The sequence below is a fragment of the Capricornis sumatraensis genome, chromosome 2 (genome assembly GCF_032405125.1).
Source record: "Capricornis sumatraensis isolate serow.1 chromosome 2, serow.2, whole genome shotgun sequence".
Classification (NCBI taxonomy): Eukaryota; Metazoa; Chordata; class Mammalia; order Artiodactyla; family Bovidae; genus Capricornis; species Capricornis sumatraensis.
Window position 1 is genome coordinate 117,391,212 of NC_091070.1, and position 17,067 is coordinate 117,408,278.

Consider the following 17,067-nt stretch of genomic DNA (forward strand, 5'->3'; position numbering starts at 1 on the left):
TCCAACACCACAGTTCAAACGCATCAATTTTCGGCACTCAGCTTTCTTCACAGTCCAACTCTCACATCCATACATGACCACAGGAAAAACCATAGCCTTGACTAGACGGACCTTAGTCGGCAAAGTAATGTCTCTTCTTTTGAATATACTATCTCGGTTGGTCATAACTTCTTCCAAAGAGTAAGTGTCTTTTAATTTCATGGCTGCAGTCACCATCTGCAGTGATTTTGGAGCCCAAAAAAACAAAGTCTGACACTGTTTCCCCATCTATTTCCCATGAAGTGATGGGACCAGATGCCATGATCTTCGTTTTCTGAATGTTGAGCTTTAAGCCAACTTTTTCACTCTCCACTTTCACTTTCATCAAGAGGCTTTTGAGTTCCTCTTCACTTTCTGCCATAAGGGTGGTGTCATCTGCATATCTGAGGTTATTGATATTTCTCCCAGCAATCTTGATTCCAGCTTGTGTTTCTTCCAGTCCAGTGTTTCTCATGATGTACTCTGCATAGAAGTTAAATAAGCAGGATGACAATATACAGCCTTGACGTACTCCTTTTCCTATTTGGAACCAGTCTGTTGTTCCATGTCCAGTTCTAACTGTTGCTTCCTGACCTGCATACAGATTTCTCAAGAGGCAGGTTAGGTGGTCTGGTATTCCCATCTCTGGTTGAATGTGTAACAAACGATTTATGAACTTATCTGACGTTCTCCCAGTCTGAAGGCCTGGGAAAGGTGAAGACTGGGTCTGTCTCACTCAGTGCTGCCTCCTCAGCGCATGGCACGTCATAGGTGATTAGGACATACTTGTTCTTCTCTATGTGAGTTTGCTTTATCACCTCTTCCATTGTCATGTCTGTGTCCAACAACAGAATGTAAGTTCTAAGGGCAGGGGTTTTGTTGTTATTTTATTCACTCCTGTTCCCCTAGCACCAAGTGTTCATTAAATGCGCATCTCCATAACTTCCTTTCCACTTCTAATCCCCTTGCCCTACACATCTCCGCAGAACACCAGACATCACTCCCCACTAGGCTTTTAGAGGCCAGAGCATTCTCCTGGCCAAAGAGCTGAAATGCTAAAGACGCCAGCAGAAGAAATGACAGATCTCATCCCAGTGACCAGGACCTGAGTTTCCTCCTTGGGGACCTGAAGTCTGCAAAACCATGAGACTCTCTCATCATATTGTTTTCCTCTAATTAAGACTTCGTAACATACAGTTCATCGGTACCATCTTTCTAGGTTCCATATACATGCATTATGCATTATATATGCATTGATATACCATATTTGTTTTTCTCTGACTTACTTCACTTAGTATGGCAGAAATAAAACCAATATTATAAAGCCATTATCCTTCTATTAAAAATAAAATTTTTTTTCATAAAATATGGAAGTCAGGATCTTCCAAATAGCTGCATTTGTCGTTTTCTTGGGTAAGGGTTGGTGTCAGCTACACATGAAAACTTCTTGAGAAAGCATCAGAGGAAGGCAGAAAGGGTTAAGGCATGGACTTCGGAAACATGCTCAGGAACTCTTACTACCTGTAAATCCATGGGTAATCCCTCCTTTTCCCAATTGTAAAACAGGGATAAAAATGCTTCCCTTATAATGTTGTTGGGAAGGGAGAAGTAGTGTTTAGAAAGATTTGCAGAATACCCTAACTTAGGAAGTGTTCAATAAACGGGACTTTTAAAAAATTTGTTTTTATTTGCTTTACAATACTGTGTTAGTTTCAGATGTACAGCAAAGTGACTCAGTCACACTCATCTCTTGCTGTCATATCTTTTTGACCTTTTATACAGTTCATGAGGTTCTCATGGCAAGTATACTTGGGCGGTTTGCCATTCCCTGAGGAACTGGTTTGAGGGCATAAGAGAGGGTGTCAGAGAATAAGATGGCTGGATGGCATAACCCATGCAACGGACATACACTTGGGCAAACTCCTGGGCAAATTCTGGGAGATGGTGAGGGACAGGGCGGCCTGGCTCACTGCAGTCCATGGGTCACTACAAGTCGGACACAACTAGGCAACTGAACGTGTATATATTGGGCGGGCCAAAAAGTTCGTTTAGGTTTTTCCACACAATGTTACAGAAAAACTCAAGTGAACATTTTGGCCAACCCAATTTTTTCCCCCCATCATTTTCTATTACAGGTTATCACGATACTGAATATACTTCAATTAACAGGATTTCTTAGCACAGCCTTTTATGCTCCCAATTAGCACATTCATAAAAGTGACATGTAGCTATCTGTCCAGTCTCCCAAAAGGAGATAAATCATCTTCGAATACCCGGAACCCAATTTAGCCAATGAAGGCCTTTTCAACCTCCACTGACAACATAAATGAGTAGCCCAGAACAAAGCACTGAGGTGCACAGTCAAGCTCCCACAAAGGCTAACTCATTTTAGTCCAAGTGAAAAGAGAAGGTAGCAATCTGGCCAGCTGCTCAAGCGCGGAGTTGGCTCGGTAGAACCCATCAGGCCCTACCTGGGCTGACACCTGCCCTCCGAAGTGGAAGGCCAACTATCGGTCTCTGGAACCTCAGCCAGCTTTGTCCTTTGTGATAGTGCCACCTAGCGAGACCCTGGAAGCACTGCCGCCTACACCGGCTATGCCAGGACCACTGCGACAAGCCCGATAGACTTTGGACTGGGAGTGTGGTCTCCTTTCATTTCATTGCCGGGTTAAAGGTTTAGACTAGTGACGTCCTCCTTCCATGACCCTGCAGAGGAAGCTTGTGTTGTCCCTCCCCGACCCACGTTCAGACCCAAAGGGACTGATAAGCGCGAAGAGTCAGCTATCGACTACCCGTCGCGCAGAATTGACCAGTGATCACTCTGCGATCTCCTCGCATCCAATCCTCCGGAGCAGGCAAAGCAAGCGTTAGCATCCTCATCAAAATCATTGCACAGATGAGAAAACTCAGGGAAGGTGGTTAACCCAAGGTCACAAAACATCGGAGATGACAACCCAAGCCTCCTGTAACCGGGTCGGGTCCCTGGCTCCCTCCCCAGTCACACGCCCCTCCTCATTTCAGCGTGGCCCCAAGGGAACAGAGCCTTGGGGACCGCGCGCCGAGGACAGGCGGGTGGGTGCAGGATACAGATGATACAGCTGCGACCGCAGCTCTCCCTCTTTCTTCTCTGCTCACAGAGAGCCCTGCATGTTCACCACGGTTCCGGGCGGGGGAAGAAGGACCCAGAGCAGGAAACACGGTCCCGCGCAGGTAGCCCCTGGGAGCACGCGGCGCCGGGTCACGTGAGAGGGGCTCGGCGGCGAGGGCTCTAGCACGCACGCACGCCATACGTAAACACGCACTGAGGAGCTGAAGGCGGCGAGCCCGAAGCCCCGGGTCACATGTACAGAACAAGGGGGCGGGAAGGAGAGAGGTGTCACGTGAAGGAGGTCGGAGCAGTGAGGTCACGTGACGGGGGACGGAGGCGGGGCCGCCGAGGAGGAGGAGGAGGGGCACGCGGCTTCCGGCGGTGGGGGGGGCCGGCGAGCGGAGGGGGGGGGCCCTGTCCCGGAGGTGGCGGCGGCGCCATCTTGGCGAAGGGGGGATCAGGAAGTGCGGACCGCGGCGGCGGCGGCGGCGGCGGCGGCGGAGCCCGGAGCGGAGGCCGGAGGCTCCCGGCCCGCCGGCCCCGGAGCGGAGCGGAGCGGAGGATGCAGCAGCCGCAGCCGCAGGGGCAGCAGCAGCCGGGGCCGGGGCAGCAGCTGGGGGGCCAGGGGGCGGCGCCGGGGGCCGGGGGCGGCCCGGGGGGGGGCCCGGGGCCGGGGCCGGGGCCCTGCCTGAGGCGGGAGCTGAAGCTGCTCGAGTCCATCTTCCACCGCGGCCACGAGCGCTTCCGCATTGCCAGCGCCTGCCTGGACGAGCTGAGCTGCGAGTTCCTGCTGGCTGGGGCCGGAGGGGCCGGGGCGGGGGCCGCGCCCGGACCGCATCTACCCCCACGGGGGTCGGTGCCTGGGGATCCCGTCCGCATCCACTGCAACATCACGGTGAGGACCCCGTCGTGTGCGCGTCTCTGGAGCCCTCTTGTCTGGGACTCACCCCACACAGCTTTTTGCTCTCGAAAGACCTGGGAGGCCGAATCCCCTCTCGGGGTTCGGCTCTTTTTCTTCAGGTTGCACTTGTTTCTGACGCTTGAGATTCTGCTGTGGACCCAGAATCTCTACCCTTCATAGTCAGGGACACCCTGACATATGGCGCCTCGACTACCCCTTTCCATTACCCACCCACATCGCAAGGTTCATAATTTTGGCTCATTTTGGTTACTTCACGACTTTTTTGACACCTGGGAATGCCCCTCTTCCTCGCCCCCCCATCTCAAGGTTCCAGGCCTCTTCATTGACTTCAGCTGGAAGGACCTGGCTTGGAATTCTGTAGATTTCAGTGATTGCCCCCTTCTCAGAAGTACCTTTGGCTTAGGACGTTGCCACCTGTGAGATCCCTGCCCAGGTGTCTGTCATTCAGTCCCTCTTCCTCTCTGAATTTTTACCAGTGATAGTTTGCAATTCATGACCCCTTTGCTTCCTCTCCTTTGGATTGCCTTTTATTCTGGTGTAACCTCTAACTCTCCTACTTTTGCCCCAGCTGGTAGCTGCCACTCCCATCCTGTTCCCTATGGATATCTCCAGTTGCCCTGGGTTGTTACCTTTCCTCGTAATGATGGTGATGTGCAAGGGCAATCTCATTTGTTCTGAGTGGCAACAGTTCCTTTTCTCCCAGTGAGCATCATTCCATCCTAGGTGTGCAGGGCTGGGAAACACCTTACACGTCTTCCATTTAGGCTAGCCTCAAACATTCTGGGAATAGGGTTGGCATCTGGTAATCTGGGAATACCTGATACTGCATGGTATAGCACTTAAAATGACTGATCCCATCTGATGTGGTAGTGTTGACCCTGCTGGGAGCACCGGGTCGCGAGCCAGGGGACAGTACTTTATCCAGGCAGGCACACTGCAAGTGGGAGTAGTCTGGAGAAAGACAGACTTGTGAATTGTGTGGCACTTGGGGGCCTGAATTCAATTCACATGGTTCTTGTTTCCTATCCCTTTCTTGCATCAAACCAGGTCAAGGTTTGGTGAGGCAAGCCTCAGCTTGGTTTGGATGGTGCCCCACCAAAACTCACGTGTTCCATTTTCCTCTCACTTTTTTTCATACTAAAAAGTCGAGATTGAAGGACTAGGTGTGGCTCTGTGAGCTGACAACTTGAGCATCTTTGATAATTTTTCTCTAGGATTGAGGATTAGAGCAGTGGCAGAGTTTAAGACCTTTTTAGGAGGTTCCCTTGGCATATGTGGAAACTTCTGGGATTGATTCCTTACCTGAATTATGCTTTCAATTCCTTAAGGGTAGGTTTGCCCGCTTCTACTTGCCTTTCCAGTTGCCAGAGGCCATCTACGCTCTTTGTCCCTGGAAAGAGGTTAGTTTAGAAGATTCTGATACTCGCTGTGACCACTATAAAGAAGACTTGGCCTGAACTGGCCCCCTTGATTTGGGCAGAGGGGGAGTCTGGTCAGGCTGCATTTGGCACCACGGCTCAAGAATGCTGGGAATGTCAGCAGCGTAGGCTTTCTCCCAGCCTGCCATGTGGAGCCCTACAGCCTACGCCTGGACTGAGAGGGTGGCAGGTTCCCAAAGGAGAGGTGGGGAGAAGTGGCCTTTGAGGCATTCTGTTAGGAGTGGAGTGGAGTGGAAAGATTCTTCCTGCCACCCTTTTACTTTCAGGTTTTAGAGACATCATCTAATTTTTAATTCCTCCGTCCCTAGCTAAAATGAAAGTAATCTGTGGTCTCTGGTTTTTTTCTGCCGGTGTGATTGTGATGAGGCGATCCTTTCCTCCACTGATTAAGGAGGGTCGGAGGCCTGGGTGTGGGGTGTGGGAGCTTAAGGCCTGGAGCTTGTTGAGGCAACACAGGAGGTAGGAAACCATACTCATCCTCAGCACAGTTTGGCTGTGCTCCTTCTCTGATGTTTACTCTTGAAAGAAAAGGACCAGGCTTCTTGGAAAGGGTCATCCCAGGGACTTGTTTCTCCTGGTCTGGGATTTGTTGGGAACCTGGCTCTGAGCTGGGCTTGTATATGTGTGTTGGGGGAAGGGGGGCGGATGGTGGAGGGCAAAGGGACTGGAAGTCTTGGGGCAGGGAAGGCAGGCAAAGTCTAGCTTTCCCCAGAGTCTCCTGTCTTGACTGCTCTCCCTGCTCTTTCCCCTTAGGAGTCATACCCTGCGGTGCCCCCCATCTGGTCAGTGGAGTCCGATGACCCTAACTTGGCTGCTGTCTTGGAGAGGCTGGTGGACATAAAGAAAGGGAATACTCTGGTGAGGGGGCCAAGGTGTTGAGGAGGGAGTGCATTTTCCTCCTGTGAGACCCATGCCATGAAAACATCCTGTGAAACGTGTGTCTGGAAAGTGGGTGGTGCAGTAGCCTGAACATTTGAGGCAGACGTCCTGGGGGAGTTTGTTCCTGAAGCCAGAGGGAGAGCCCTGCACCTGCCCCAGGATTCGTCCCATAAGCTCTTCCCCACAGCCCTGGGGTCTGTGAGTTCCAGAGAACTAGGTACCAATTTGGGGGCTAAGAGCTCACCCGTGTACCTGTCGGTATTGGGGTGGGGAAGAAGTGTTTGACGTCACTGTGATCCCCTACCCCAGCTACTGCAGCATCTGAAGAGGATCATCTCCGACCTGTGTAAACTCTATAACCTCCCTCAGCATCCAGATGTGGAGATGCTGGATCAGCCCTTGCCAGCCGAGCAGGTGAGCACCTGAGGGGCTTTGAACCCTGTTACGCAGAGTTACCCCCACAGACAGCACTCAGGAAATACATGTTACTTGAGATGAACCTGCAGAAGTTTCTCTCCAGTACTGTTCCAGACACGTACACATATCATGACTCTCGGCCTCTCCTCTAGATGTTCGGAATCCAGCTAAATGGGGCACCAGTAACTTCACCCCTCTGATCGAACACTCTCAAGGTCATCCCTCAGGGGGATTTTTACCGTTAGCAGTAGGTAACCATTGGGGACCGAGGCCCCTTGTTACGATCCAAGAATGCAGTTCAGTCTAGAGATTGAGTAAGGGGTTCTTGGGGAGATTAAACTGGGATTTGTGAGTTGGGTGGCAGGGACAGCCAGTGTGCTGCTCTTGCTGGGCGTGTAGTGGGCCGGCAGTGAAATCAGTCCCTGGGCTGTTGCTTCTACACAGCTCTGACTGGTAGAGAGGCCGGTAGCCTAATGGGCAGGTGCACAGCTTCCAGACCCAGAGGCTCAGGGGAGTAGGTCAGAGGCTGCATTCTAGGAAGCCACCAGGGTCTGACCTCCATCTTTTCCCTCCCTACTGCAGTGTACACAGGAAGACGTGTCTTCAGAAGATGAAGATGAAGAGATGCCTGAGGTAGGCTTCTACCCAAGACGGTACTGGTGGGACTTTCTTTTGGTCAGCAGCATTGAGAGCCTGCTATGTACAGAGCTCCAGTCTAAACTGGGGAGAGAGAAATACCAAATGAATAAAGACAGCTGTACTGACCTGGGGGAACAGCAGTGTAGTAGAGGAGACGGTGCCCATGTCCAACCACCGAAGACAGATAAGTGCAAATCTGTTTACAGTAAACAGTCACCATGTTAATCTCGGATGGCTTTGTAGTCAGACCTGAGCTTGCGTCCTCTATCTCCCAGCTCTCTTGATTGGGGGATTTTATCTGTTCCACTAAGGTACTACTTCTGCAGTTTTCTTATTTATAAAATGGGATGTTAATATCTACTACATAGGGTTGTCTTTAAGATTAAATAAGGCATTCATGTGAAAGGCTCCATTCCATACATAAGTGCTAAATACTTGGTGATATTCTCTAAAAACAACTTGGTTAAGAACTTCAGAGCCAGACCAAATTTGATGTGCATCTTAGTTCTATTAAGAGTTGTATGACTTTGTGGGTATGATAACCTCACCTGAACCTTGGCGTTCTCATTTGTAGTATGGGGGTAACCTCCCCTGGACCTCGGCATTCTCATTTGTAGTATGGGGGTAACCTCACCTGGACCTCGGCGTTCTCATCTGTAGTATGGGGGTAATGATAAAATAATGGCATGGTGGTTATAAGAACTAAATGAGCTAGTGTCTAGCATCTCAGCAACTAGTAGAATAATTAGGAAATTAGTATCACCACATCCTGCCAGAGGAGATCATGATTACTTTTTTTCTCTGCACTGAATTAACATCCTAGGTTCTGCAACTTCTGTAACTTTGTTAGGGTCTTAAGCTGCACTAAGGCCCCAGGATACATGAAACATTCTCGTTTCAGAGTGCAGACAGCCCTCCAAAGTCTGGCTGGAACGGGCTGCTCCCCCATGTACAGTGAACTAGTTCCTCACTTGGAGCAGGGTGAATAGGGGCCGGTTCTGTTCTTGACCCCTGCTCTCTGCATTCTGGACCCCCTTCCTTATTTCCATCTTGGCAGGGGGTGCCTCTGCCTATCTCCTCAGTCCCTGCACTTGGGAAGGCAGGAGGTTTCTCCCTTAGACCTGGAGTCCTGGGAACTCCTGGGTACAGAAGTCACCTGATGAAACATGAGCTTTGAGTCACAGTGTCAGGCCAAAGTCATTCTAGGAATTAAGGAAGAGTTTGTGCTGCCAGTGGAGAGCTGTAGGGATAGTTGGGGCAGGGTAGATCTAGGGAACAAGAAAGCCAAGTCTCTGCTTGCTTTCCCTAGACCTTTTCGTAGCCCTGCAGCTTGAGAACTGGATAGGAGAGATTTTCCTCGTCTTTTAGACTGTGAAGGGAGTGGGGCTGGGAGCTTTCCAGCAGTGGAAAGGGTACTGTACTCACTCGGCTCCAGACAGACTGCAGCCGTCTATCTTCTCCACCTGCAGCTCTAAGTCATACGGGACTGGAGAAGGGAAAGGCCTTCTCCACAGTGTGTGTTGCTTGCTTGCTTTTATCCCACTCCTACCCTACACATCCCCCCTAGGACACAGAAGACCTAGATCACTATGAAATGAAAGAAGAAGAGCCAGTGGAGGGCAAGAAATCTGAAGATGATGGCATCGGAAAAGAAAACTTGGCCATACTAGAGAAAATTAAAAAGAACCAGAGGCAAGATTACTTAAATGTACGTGCCCTCTAGAGAGAAGCTGGGCCTAGGGGTTGGCTGGTGCTGGCTGGGAGGTGGTAGGCCATCGGGTGACAGGGTGGGAAACAGCATCTTCTTTGGGGTGGGTTATCAGTGTGCCTCATCCTTGCCTAACCGTGGGGGCATACTGCAGCCTACCCCTCGAGTCTAGCACATGACGTGAGATGGTCTGCCCTCCGTGCTTCCTTTGTAGGGTGCGGTATCTGGCTCGGTGCAGGCTACTGACCGGCTGATGAAGGAGCTCAGGGATATATACCGATCACAGAGTTTCAAAGGTGGTAAGTTTGCCTCACAGCAGGGTCTGAACGCGAGCTTTTCAGAAAGGACACGGTGGCAGCAGTAGATACGTGGATGCTGACCAAGTTTTTAGGCCAAGGATGGAACACCCCTCATAGTGGCTTAGATGGGAGGCATGTCTGTGTGGGATGAACCTGGAGCCTTTGACCTTTCTTTCTTCTCAGCCTGGGAGAGGGATCTGCATCAGGTCCCGCTTAGCACTGGGACCATCATCTGATGACATCCTTCTTCTTCCCTCCTTCAGGAAACTACGCAGTCGAACTTGTGAATGACAGTCTGTATGATTGGAATGTCAAACTCCTCAAGTAAGTGGTGGCTATGGGGCTGGAAAGGAAGTTGAGTAGTGAGTGCAGTCACTGTGGTGGGAGTCTCCAGGGCCAGCCGTCCCGGGAGCGGGTGTGGACAGTGGCTTAGCCCTCTGCTGCTTGCCCCAGGGCCAGTGGGAGCCTCAAGGCTCCTGACTTAGACCCAGAGCTAAGCCTAAACTGGTTGCTTCCTAGAGTTGACCAGGACAGCGCTTTGCACAACGATCTCCAGATCCTCAAAGAGAAAGAAGGAGCCGACTTCATCCTGCTTAACTTTTCTTTTAAAGTAAGTCCTTCCTCTCCAGTCCTTCCTGGGCCTAGCCATCCTTTCCACCTTCCAGTCCTGCAGAGAGCCCTGACCTCCCCTCCCTGATGGCTGCCTCCATCTCTCCCTCAGGATAACTTTCCCTTTGACCCGCCGTTTGTCAGGGTTGTGTCTCCAGTCCTCTCTGGAGGGTGAGTGGCTCAGCAAGGGCAGAGGGTGAAGAAGGGTTGGGGAGCTTTTTCCAGGCATAGCTAACTAACCTTTCTTCTGCAGGTATGTTCTGGGTGGAGGTGCCATCTGCATGGAACTTCTCACCAAGCAGGTGAGCCTGTCTCTTGTTTTTGGCCTGGCTGGCCTGGGCAGGGCTAGGGTGACCTTTGCCCTTCACCCCTCCATCATGGGTTGGGTGATGGGCATAAATGGCCCTTTCATTCTGCCTGGCAGGGCTTGCACTCACTGACCTGGGCAAATGGGTGATGGCTGTTCTGGGAGTTCAGGGCAGGGGCCCTTCCGTGGCTGCAGCTGCTCTCTGGAGAACAAGCATTGGGTTTCTCTGGAAAGTCTGCTGACTCGTTTACTCTGCCCACATTGTCACTTAGGGCTGGAGCAGTGCCTACTCGATAGAGTCAGTGATCATGCAGATCAGTGCCACACTGGTGAAGGGGAAAGCCCGAGTGCAGTTTGGAGCCAACAAAGTAAGGAGCCCAGACCCTGGCCGGGTGGGGCTGGCGGGAGCCGTGTAAGTTCAGGCCCCTAGGAGGCCACAGTGGGGCTGAGCCTCAGCACCGGCGAGTGGGCCTAGTGTACCCGCAGTGGGGGCAGAGCAGGCCTCGGCCTCAAGGCAGCTGAAGACTCTGGGGGGGTGGGGTGCAGGTCTGGAAAGGGAAAGCTAGGGGGTTGTACCCTGTGGGGACCTCCCAGGTAGAGGGTACTTAGTCTGTCAGCAGAGTGCAGCGCTGGGAGCCAGGTCTCTGGGCGGCAGCAAGGCCGCAGCCGGCCTTGTCTGGTGGCCTGATCTGGTGGCTTCCTCTCCCCAGTCTCAGTACAGTCTGACAAGAGCACAGCAGTCCTACAAGTCCTTGGTGCAGATCCACGAAAAAAACGGTGAGGCTGGAGCGCGACTCGAGATCGGGACCTTTGCCAAGCCCGAGGTTTCCATCCGGCTAAACAGCAAGAACCCCTTTCGGTTTCTGAGCCTTTTCCACCTGTTAGCGCGGCACCTGTCCCTGTTGCCCAGGGAATTCAGTGAGCTGGAGGGTAGCATGCGCCACTCTCCTCCAGTAAGCCAGTGGCGGTCAGGGCACAGGTAGACTGGGCGCCGCCCCACCTGCCCACCGCCCTGTGAGCACGCTCACCTCACTGGTGTCATCTCAGGGTGGGTGCATCATTCTCCCTGTCACAGTGTCCAAGTAGGCAGTTCCTCACCTGCCCATATAGCTTCTCTCCCTGCACCAGGGAGCCCTTTGCAGGATCTTTTCATCTCTGACCCTGGAGACGTCTTCAGTGATTAGGGCTAAGAGGGTGGGCAAAACAATCTCCACCTCACCGTTTTCTTCCATTTCTTTGCAGGCTGGTACACACCCCCGAAGGAAGATGGCTAACCCAGGAGTGCCATCCCCTTCCTCCTTCCCCAGGCACCACTGGACCAATTACCTTTGAATGCTGTATTTGGATCTCACGCTGCCTCTGTGGTTCCCTCCCTCATTTTTCCTGGACGTGATAGCTCTGCCTATTGCAGGACAATGATGGCTATTCTAAACGCTAAGGGAAAAAAAAAAAAACACACACACACAGAACTGTTTCAAGTACTCAAGACTGACTTACAGACCAACCAACCACCTGGCTGGAACCCTTGCTAGCAGGCATTCTTATAAAAGAAACTTTCGAGCCTCCTTATATTGCTGGAAACTCAGCTGTGCTCCAGACTAGAGCCTCCTTACCTATGCTATGGATTTTTAATTTATTTTCTCTTATTTCATGTACACTGCTTTTTTTGGTTACAGTGTATGATGGATGTGTATGAAAAAAAATGTATCTTTGGGAAAACAATTACAGTTTGTTAATTTGAAGACGCTGGTTTTGACTCATCTTTATTTTTATTTTCATAGCTTACCCTTCCCCCATCCCCTGAATTCCTTCAGCAGTTGGGGGAGGGGTACTGAGGTCACTGTGGCTTTGGGAGCCATGAGGGGCTGCACTTCACTGCTAAAGCCAGAGAAAGGTGGAGCTGAAGCACATGCCTGCCTCAGCCTGAAAGGCTCTGGAGTGACCAGACTTGTACCCCCTGGGAAGGCAGAGCTCAGCCTGCTGAACCGCAAAGCAGGCTGAAGTGATGACCCTTATTCTTAACTTCTAGTCACAGATGTTTTCAAATTTCTAAGAAAAATAACAAGGAGGCCTAAGAGGCTGCTTCACAGAACTACTTTTAAGTGAACTGAATAGGGATGGGGCCAGTCTCAAGCATGTATGTGGTCCTTCTGATCTCAGCAACAGGCTGTGTAGCTACCATTCGTGTTCACTGGTCACCCTTCCCAGGAAGTGGCACTGAAGGGCGATGGTTGGGAGCTCCGTTGCTGCCCCCCTTGTCTGTTGCTTCTAACAGAAGAGCCAGGCAGAGCTCCGAAGTAAGTTGTTTGGCTTGGAGACTGAATTCTTCTAAGGCACTTTCATAATGTGGGTCCTACTGGAAAGGATTGGCTTTAAGGGGTTTGGTCCATCTACCTGTGGGCCCCACTCAGGCTCAGAACCGCTGTGGAGGCAGGTCCATGAGCTGACCTGCCGGCGCTGGGTCTGTGTCTGCTGTGTAAGTACATCTGTGCAGCCTCCTGGTCTGCGAGCTTGCTCAGGGGCAGAGACAGCCTCCAGAACCTGCCTACAGACTGGATGGTGAAATGCCAGAGGCCAGGGATGGCCAAGTGAGGATGAGGATGTGTCTTAGCTTAAACAGCACAGCCATCTGAAACCTCTAGGATGCCAGAGTTCTGTATGCTTTGACACAACTATTTTAACTTTGGTCACTCCCCCCGCCCCCAATTAAGGGATTTTCATGTCTTGCTGCTTCAGGTGGATGCAGAGTTCACCGGAACCACTCAACGCTGCTCTAACCCTACCACACCCACCTGGTACCGGGTGCTCATTTATGCTGAGGTGGAGGTAAAGAGGGCAGGCACCCACAGGGAAACTCATTTCATGGAGCTGAGATCTAGTTCTCAAGGCCTCTGCCTTTTTTCTGGACTTATCACCAGCCCTGGCTGGAACGTACTATAGGTTGTGTTTTCAGTAATGTGTGCTGTGAGCTGTCCTCTGTACAATGTATTTTGTAATGTATTTTTCTCATCTACCAAAGGATGGAACAAATAAAATTATTTAAATAGTTTGGCTCTAATCAAATTATTATTTAAAGAAAGAATGGGGGGGTCACATTCATCTGATGTAAAGGGAAGCACCAGCTCTTGTGCACTGTAGCTATATAAACACCAACTCTCCAAGAAAATCTTATCAGACCTAGCAGTCCTTTCTATGACCTTATGTTAGGCTCCTAATGAAGTTACATGGTTAAGGAAAAAAAAAGGCCACATCATCTGGAACCAGTGTTCTGTCTACCAAGAAGGCGAAGAGAAAGGAAACAAACCTTATCTTGCATGAGTGTACATCTATGTCCCACACAAGGTTTGAATAGCCGGCACACGGCAGCTCCCAGCCTGTGGCTTCAGCTTTAGAGGGCAGGGTTGGGGAGGTGTGGCTAGATAGGAATCAGTCACCCCAAATGTGAAGTATGCCAACGCTTATTCACCAAGCCAACAGATCAGTGTTCAGATGCTCCCTACCTGATTCTACGCTGGAATGCCAAGGAAAGTTAAGCAGTGGGCCCCTCCATTCTCCAGAATCTGTCAAGGCAACTTATATCATGCTCTGGGGTTACAAAAAAAAAAAAAAGGGAAAAAATACACTGGCTACATCAGACTTTCAACCTCATGGAAGCTTCCCTGTTTGGTTCAAATGTTCATGGTGAAGACACACGACACACTGAGAAGTGAGCTGGGGGAAGGCAAAGGGGGATCCAATCAGTCCTGGGCACCCCCAAGGCCTCAAGAGGGAAAGGGCAGGAGGGCAGAATCCAGACAGGAGAGGGAGCATGCTGATCGCAGCCATGTCACTTAAACTCTTCAAACTTCAGGATGTGTGACTGGAAGAGAAAGATAAAATCTGAGTGGGAAGGAAGGACCGCCCCCCCCCTCCAGGCAGTCCACCCCACCCCTGGACAACTTCAGTTTGCTTCCTCTACAGGAATGACAGGTAAATATGCAGCACCCAGGCCGAGGCCAGGGGGTGGCTGCAGCTGAGACCCTGGGGTGGGAGGGAAGGAACAGGAGACACAGGGCAGTTACCTCCAAGTTCAAAGCACCAGTGATTTTCCCTTTGAGGATGCGATGAATAACCTGATTTGAACTCAAAATACCTGCAAAACAGAATACAAGAACAAAACCTTGGTATTTGTTGGTCCGGCAGGAGGAGCAAGGGAGGGAAGTGAGAGGCTGGGGCTGCAGGAAAGGGTTCTGGCTGCAGACCAGCTCCTGCGGACAAGTCTCTGCTAGTCAGAGCTCACTCCCAGCTGCCAGGATAACGTGAGATAATCAGCGCTGAAGAGGGAGGAGAGGGGGAGGGCAAAGTGAAAGCACATAAAAGGAAGCATTATACTTGTTAAAATGATTACGGGTATCTGAGATTGCACATTTCCTAATGGAAATCCTGGGGACAGAAAACGGTTTACTCAACTCTGCTCTGAGTTTTGGCTGGAGAGATGGAAGTTAAAAGACAGAGAGCCTTTATACCATGACGAGTGAGCATTCCTACCTGCTGGGACAAGGCAGGGCAGGGCGCTGGTCAGACACTCGCCTTTATCCAGTCTGCCCTTAATCAGCTCCTGCCATTCCCACCCCCACACTCTGGGACTGTCTGTATGCATGCAACTGGCTCATATCAAGGGTAGACCTCAGTTCTACCCTCACCCAGGCTGTTTTCTTACTATGAAACATGAAGAAGTCCCTTTCATTTTTCTGAGCCTTACTTTCCCCATCCATAAAATTGTACACCTGCCCACCCGGCCTCAGGACCATACTCCACATGAGAGCTGAGCAACCCCCCATCTGGGCTGTACACTTTGGCCCTTCTGACAGGCTTGGAGCTGCTCTTAGAGGGCAGGGGGCTCCTTACTCTGGGCTACCCTCCAACACCCAAGCAGTCAGGTTCGGCCTACAAGACACTCCCCAGCCCTGTCTGCGGCATGAGTCCCCAAGCTGAGCCTCTTCATGCAATGACCCAAGGCGACCTCTGGGTGGTGCCCCCTCACCACTGGGCACAAGCCCATAAGCCTAGCAGGGAGGCTTGGCTCTGCACTTTGAGGAGGTGCTTTTCCATCTTGGTTTGTGTGTGTGTGTGTTTCTTCACATCCACTTCTCCTCAGCCCCTTAAAGCACTCTTTCACCCTTTCACATCTCACTTAAACCCCAGTCTTGAGAAGAGCCAGAACAAAGAAGTGGCCTCGCCATTTCAAGGTTGCAGAACTGAGGCCCCACAGGTGTCCAGATCTAAAGTAACAACCCCTCACATCATGTACAAAAATAAACTCAAAATGGTTTAAAGACTTAAGCATAGACATGACACCATAAAACTCCTAGAAGAGAACACAAAACATTCTCTGACAAAAATCACAGCAATATTGTCTTAAATCAGTCTCGCAAGGCAAGAGAAATAAAAGCAAAAATAAACCAGTGGAACCTAATCAAATTTAAAAGCTTCTCCACAGCAAAAGAAACCATCAAACAAAAAGACAACAGACAGACTTGGAGAAAATACTGGCAAATGATGCAACCAACAAGGGGTTAATTTCAAAAATATACAAACAGTTCATACAGTTCAACATCAAAAAAACAAACAACCCAATAAAAAATGAGCATCAAGGGCTTCCCTGGTGGCTCAGTGGTAAAGAATCTGCCTGCCAATGCAGGAGACACGGTTTCCATCCCTGGTCCAGGAAGACCCCACCTGCTGCAGAGCAACTCAGAGAAGGCAATGGCACCCCACTCCAGTACTCTTGCCTGGAAAATCCCATGGACCGAGGAGCCTGGTAGGCTGCAGTCCATGGGGTCGCTACTAGTCAGACACAACTGAGCGACTTCACTTTCACTTTTCACTTTCATGCACTGGAGAAGGAAATGGCAACCCACTCCAGTGTTCTTGCCTGGAGAATCCCAGGGACGGGGGAGCCTGGTGGGCTGCCGTCCATGGGGTCGCACAGAGTTGGACACGACTGAAGCAACTTAGTAGCAGCAGCAGCAGAGCAACTAAGCTCATGCACAACTACTGAGCCGGTGCTCTAGAGCCCAGGAACCGCAACCACTGCGCCCATGTGCTGCAACTACTGAGCACCATGCGCCCTAGGGCCTGTGCTCCACAGCAAGAGAAGCCACCGCAGCGCGAAGCATGCGCGCAGCTGGGTAGCCCCCACCTGCCACAACTAGAGAAAAGCCTGCACAGCAACAAAGACTCAGCACAGCCAAAACAACCGAATAAACAAAATTATTCTTTAAATGGGCATTAGACCTGAATAGACATTTCTCCAAAGAAGACACAGACGTGGCCAACAGGCACATGAAAAGATGCTCAACATAGCTAATTCTCAGAGAAATGCGAATCAAAACCACAATGAGCTATTACCTCACACCAGTCAGAATGGCCGTCTTCACCAAGTTCACAAATAGTAAATGCTGGAGAGGGTGTGGAGAAAAAGTAAGCCTCCTGCACTGCCGGTGGGAATATCAATTGGTGCCGCCACTATGGAGAACAGTATTTGCTGCTGTTGTTTAGTCGTTAGATCCTGTCCGACTCTTCTGCAGCCCCTTGGACTGTAGCCTGCCAGACTCCTCTGTCTACGGGATTTTCCCAGGCAAGAACACTGGAATAGGTTGCCATTTCCTTCTCCAGGGGATCTTCCCCAACCCAGAGATCGAACTTGTGTCTGCTGCCTTGGCAGACGGATTCTTCACCACAGAGTCACCTGGGAAGTATG

At 50.9% G+C, this 17,067-nt stretch overlaps 2 protein-coding genes across 2 annotated transcripts in view; one reads left to right on the top strand and one right to left on the bottom strand.

Annotated features, from left to right (window-relative positions):
* Nucleotides 1–3,668: 3,668 nt before the first annotated feature.
* On the top strand, nt 3,669–13,165 carry UBE2Q1 (ubiquitin conjugating enzyme E2 Q1). Its single transcript, XM_068964093.1, has 13 exons — nt 3,669–4,001; nt 6,221–6,325; nt 6,656–6,760; nt 7,346–7,396; nt 8,970–9,110; nt 9,325–9,409; nt 9,673–9,733; nt 9,929–10,019; nt 10,131–10,189; nt 10,272–10,320; nt 10,598–10,693; nt 11,036–11,102; nt 11,568–13,165. Exons 1-13 carry the CDS (start codon nt 3,669–3,671, stop codon nt 11,597–11,599), a joined length of 1,275 nt encoding a protein of 424 aa, XP_068820194.1. The 3' UTR covers nt 11,600–13,165.
* Nucleotides 13,166–14,151: 986 nt separating this feature from the next.
* The window catches only part of TDRD10 (tudor domain containing 10), a 47,129-nt gene continuing 44,213 nt past the window's right edge, over nt 14,152–17,067 (bottom strand). The window contains exons 10-11 of the mRNA XM_068994166.1: nt 14,387–14,457; nt 14,152–14,184 (exon numbers count right to left, since the gene is read on the bottom strand). Coding sequence (XP_068850267.1) covers nt 14,152–14,184; nt 14,387–14,457 — 104 coding nt within the window. The remainder of the gene's footprint in view (nt 14,185–14,386; nt 14,458–17,067) is intronic.

What these genes read in the sequence shown, in the direction of transcription:
- UBE2Q1 (XM_068964093.1), top strand. Translation starts at nt 3,669, where the DNA reads ATGCAGCAGCCGCAGCCGCAGGGGCAGCAGCAGCCGGGGCCGGGGCAG. An exon ending in GCATCCACTGCAACATCACG is followed by an intron (nt 4,002 to 6,220) that starts GTGAGGACCCCG and finishes CTTTCCCCTTAG; the next exon opens with GAGTCATACCCTGCGGTGCC. An exon ending in TGGAATGTCAAACTCCTCAA is followed by an intron (nt 9,734 to 9,928) that starts GTAAGTGGTGGC and finishes GTTGCTTCCTAG; the next exon opens with AGTTGACCAGGACAGCGCTT.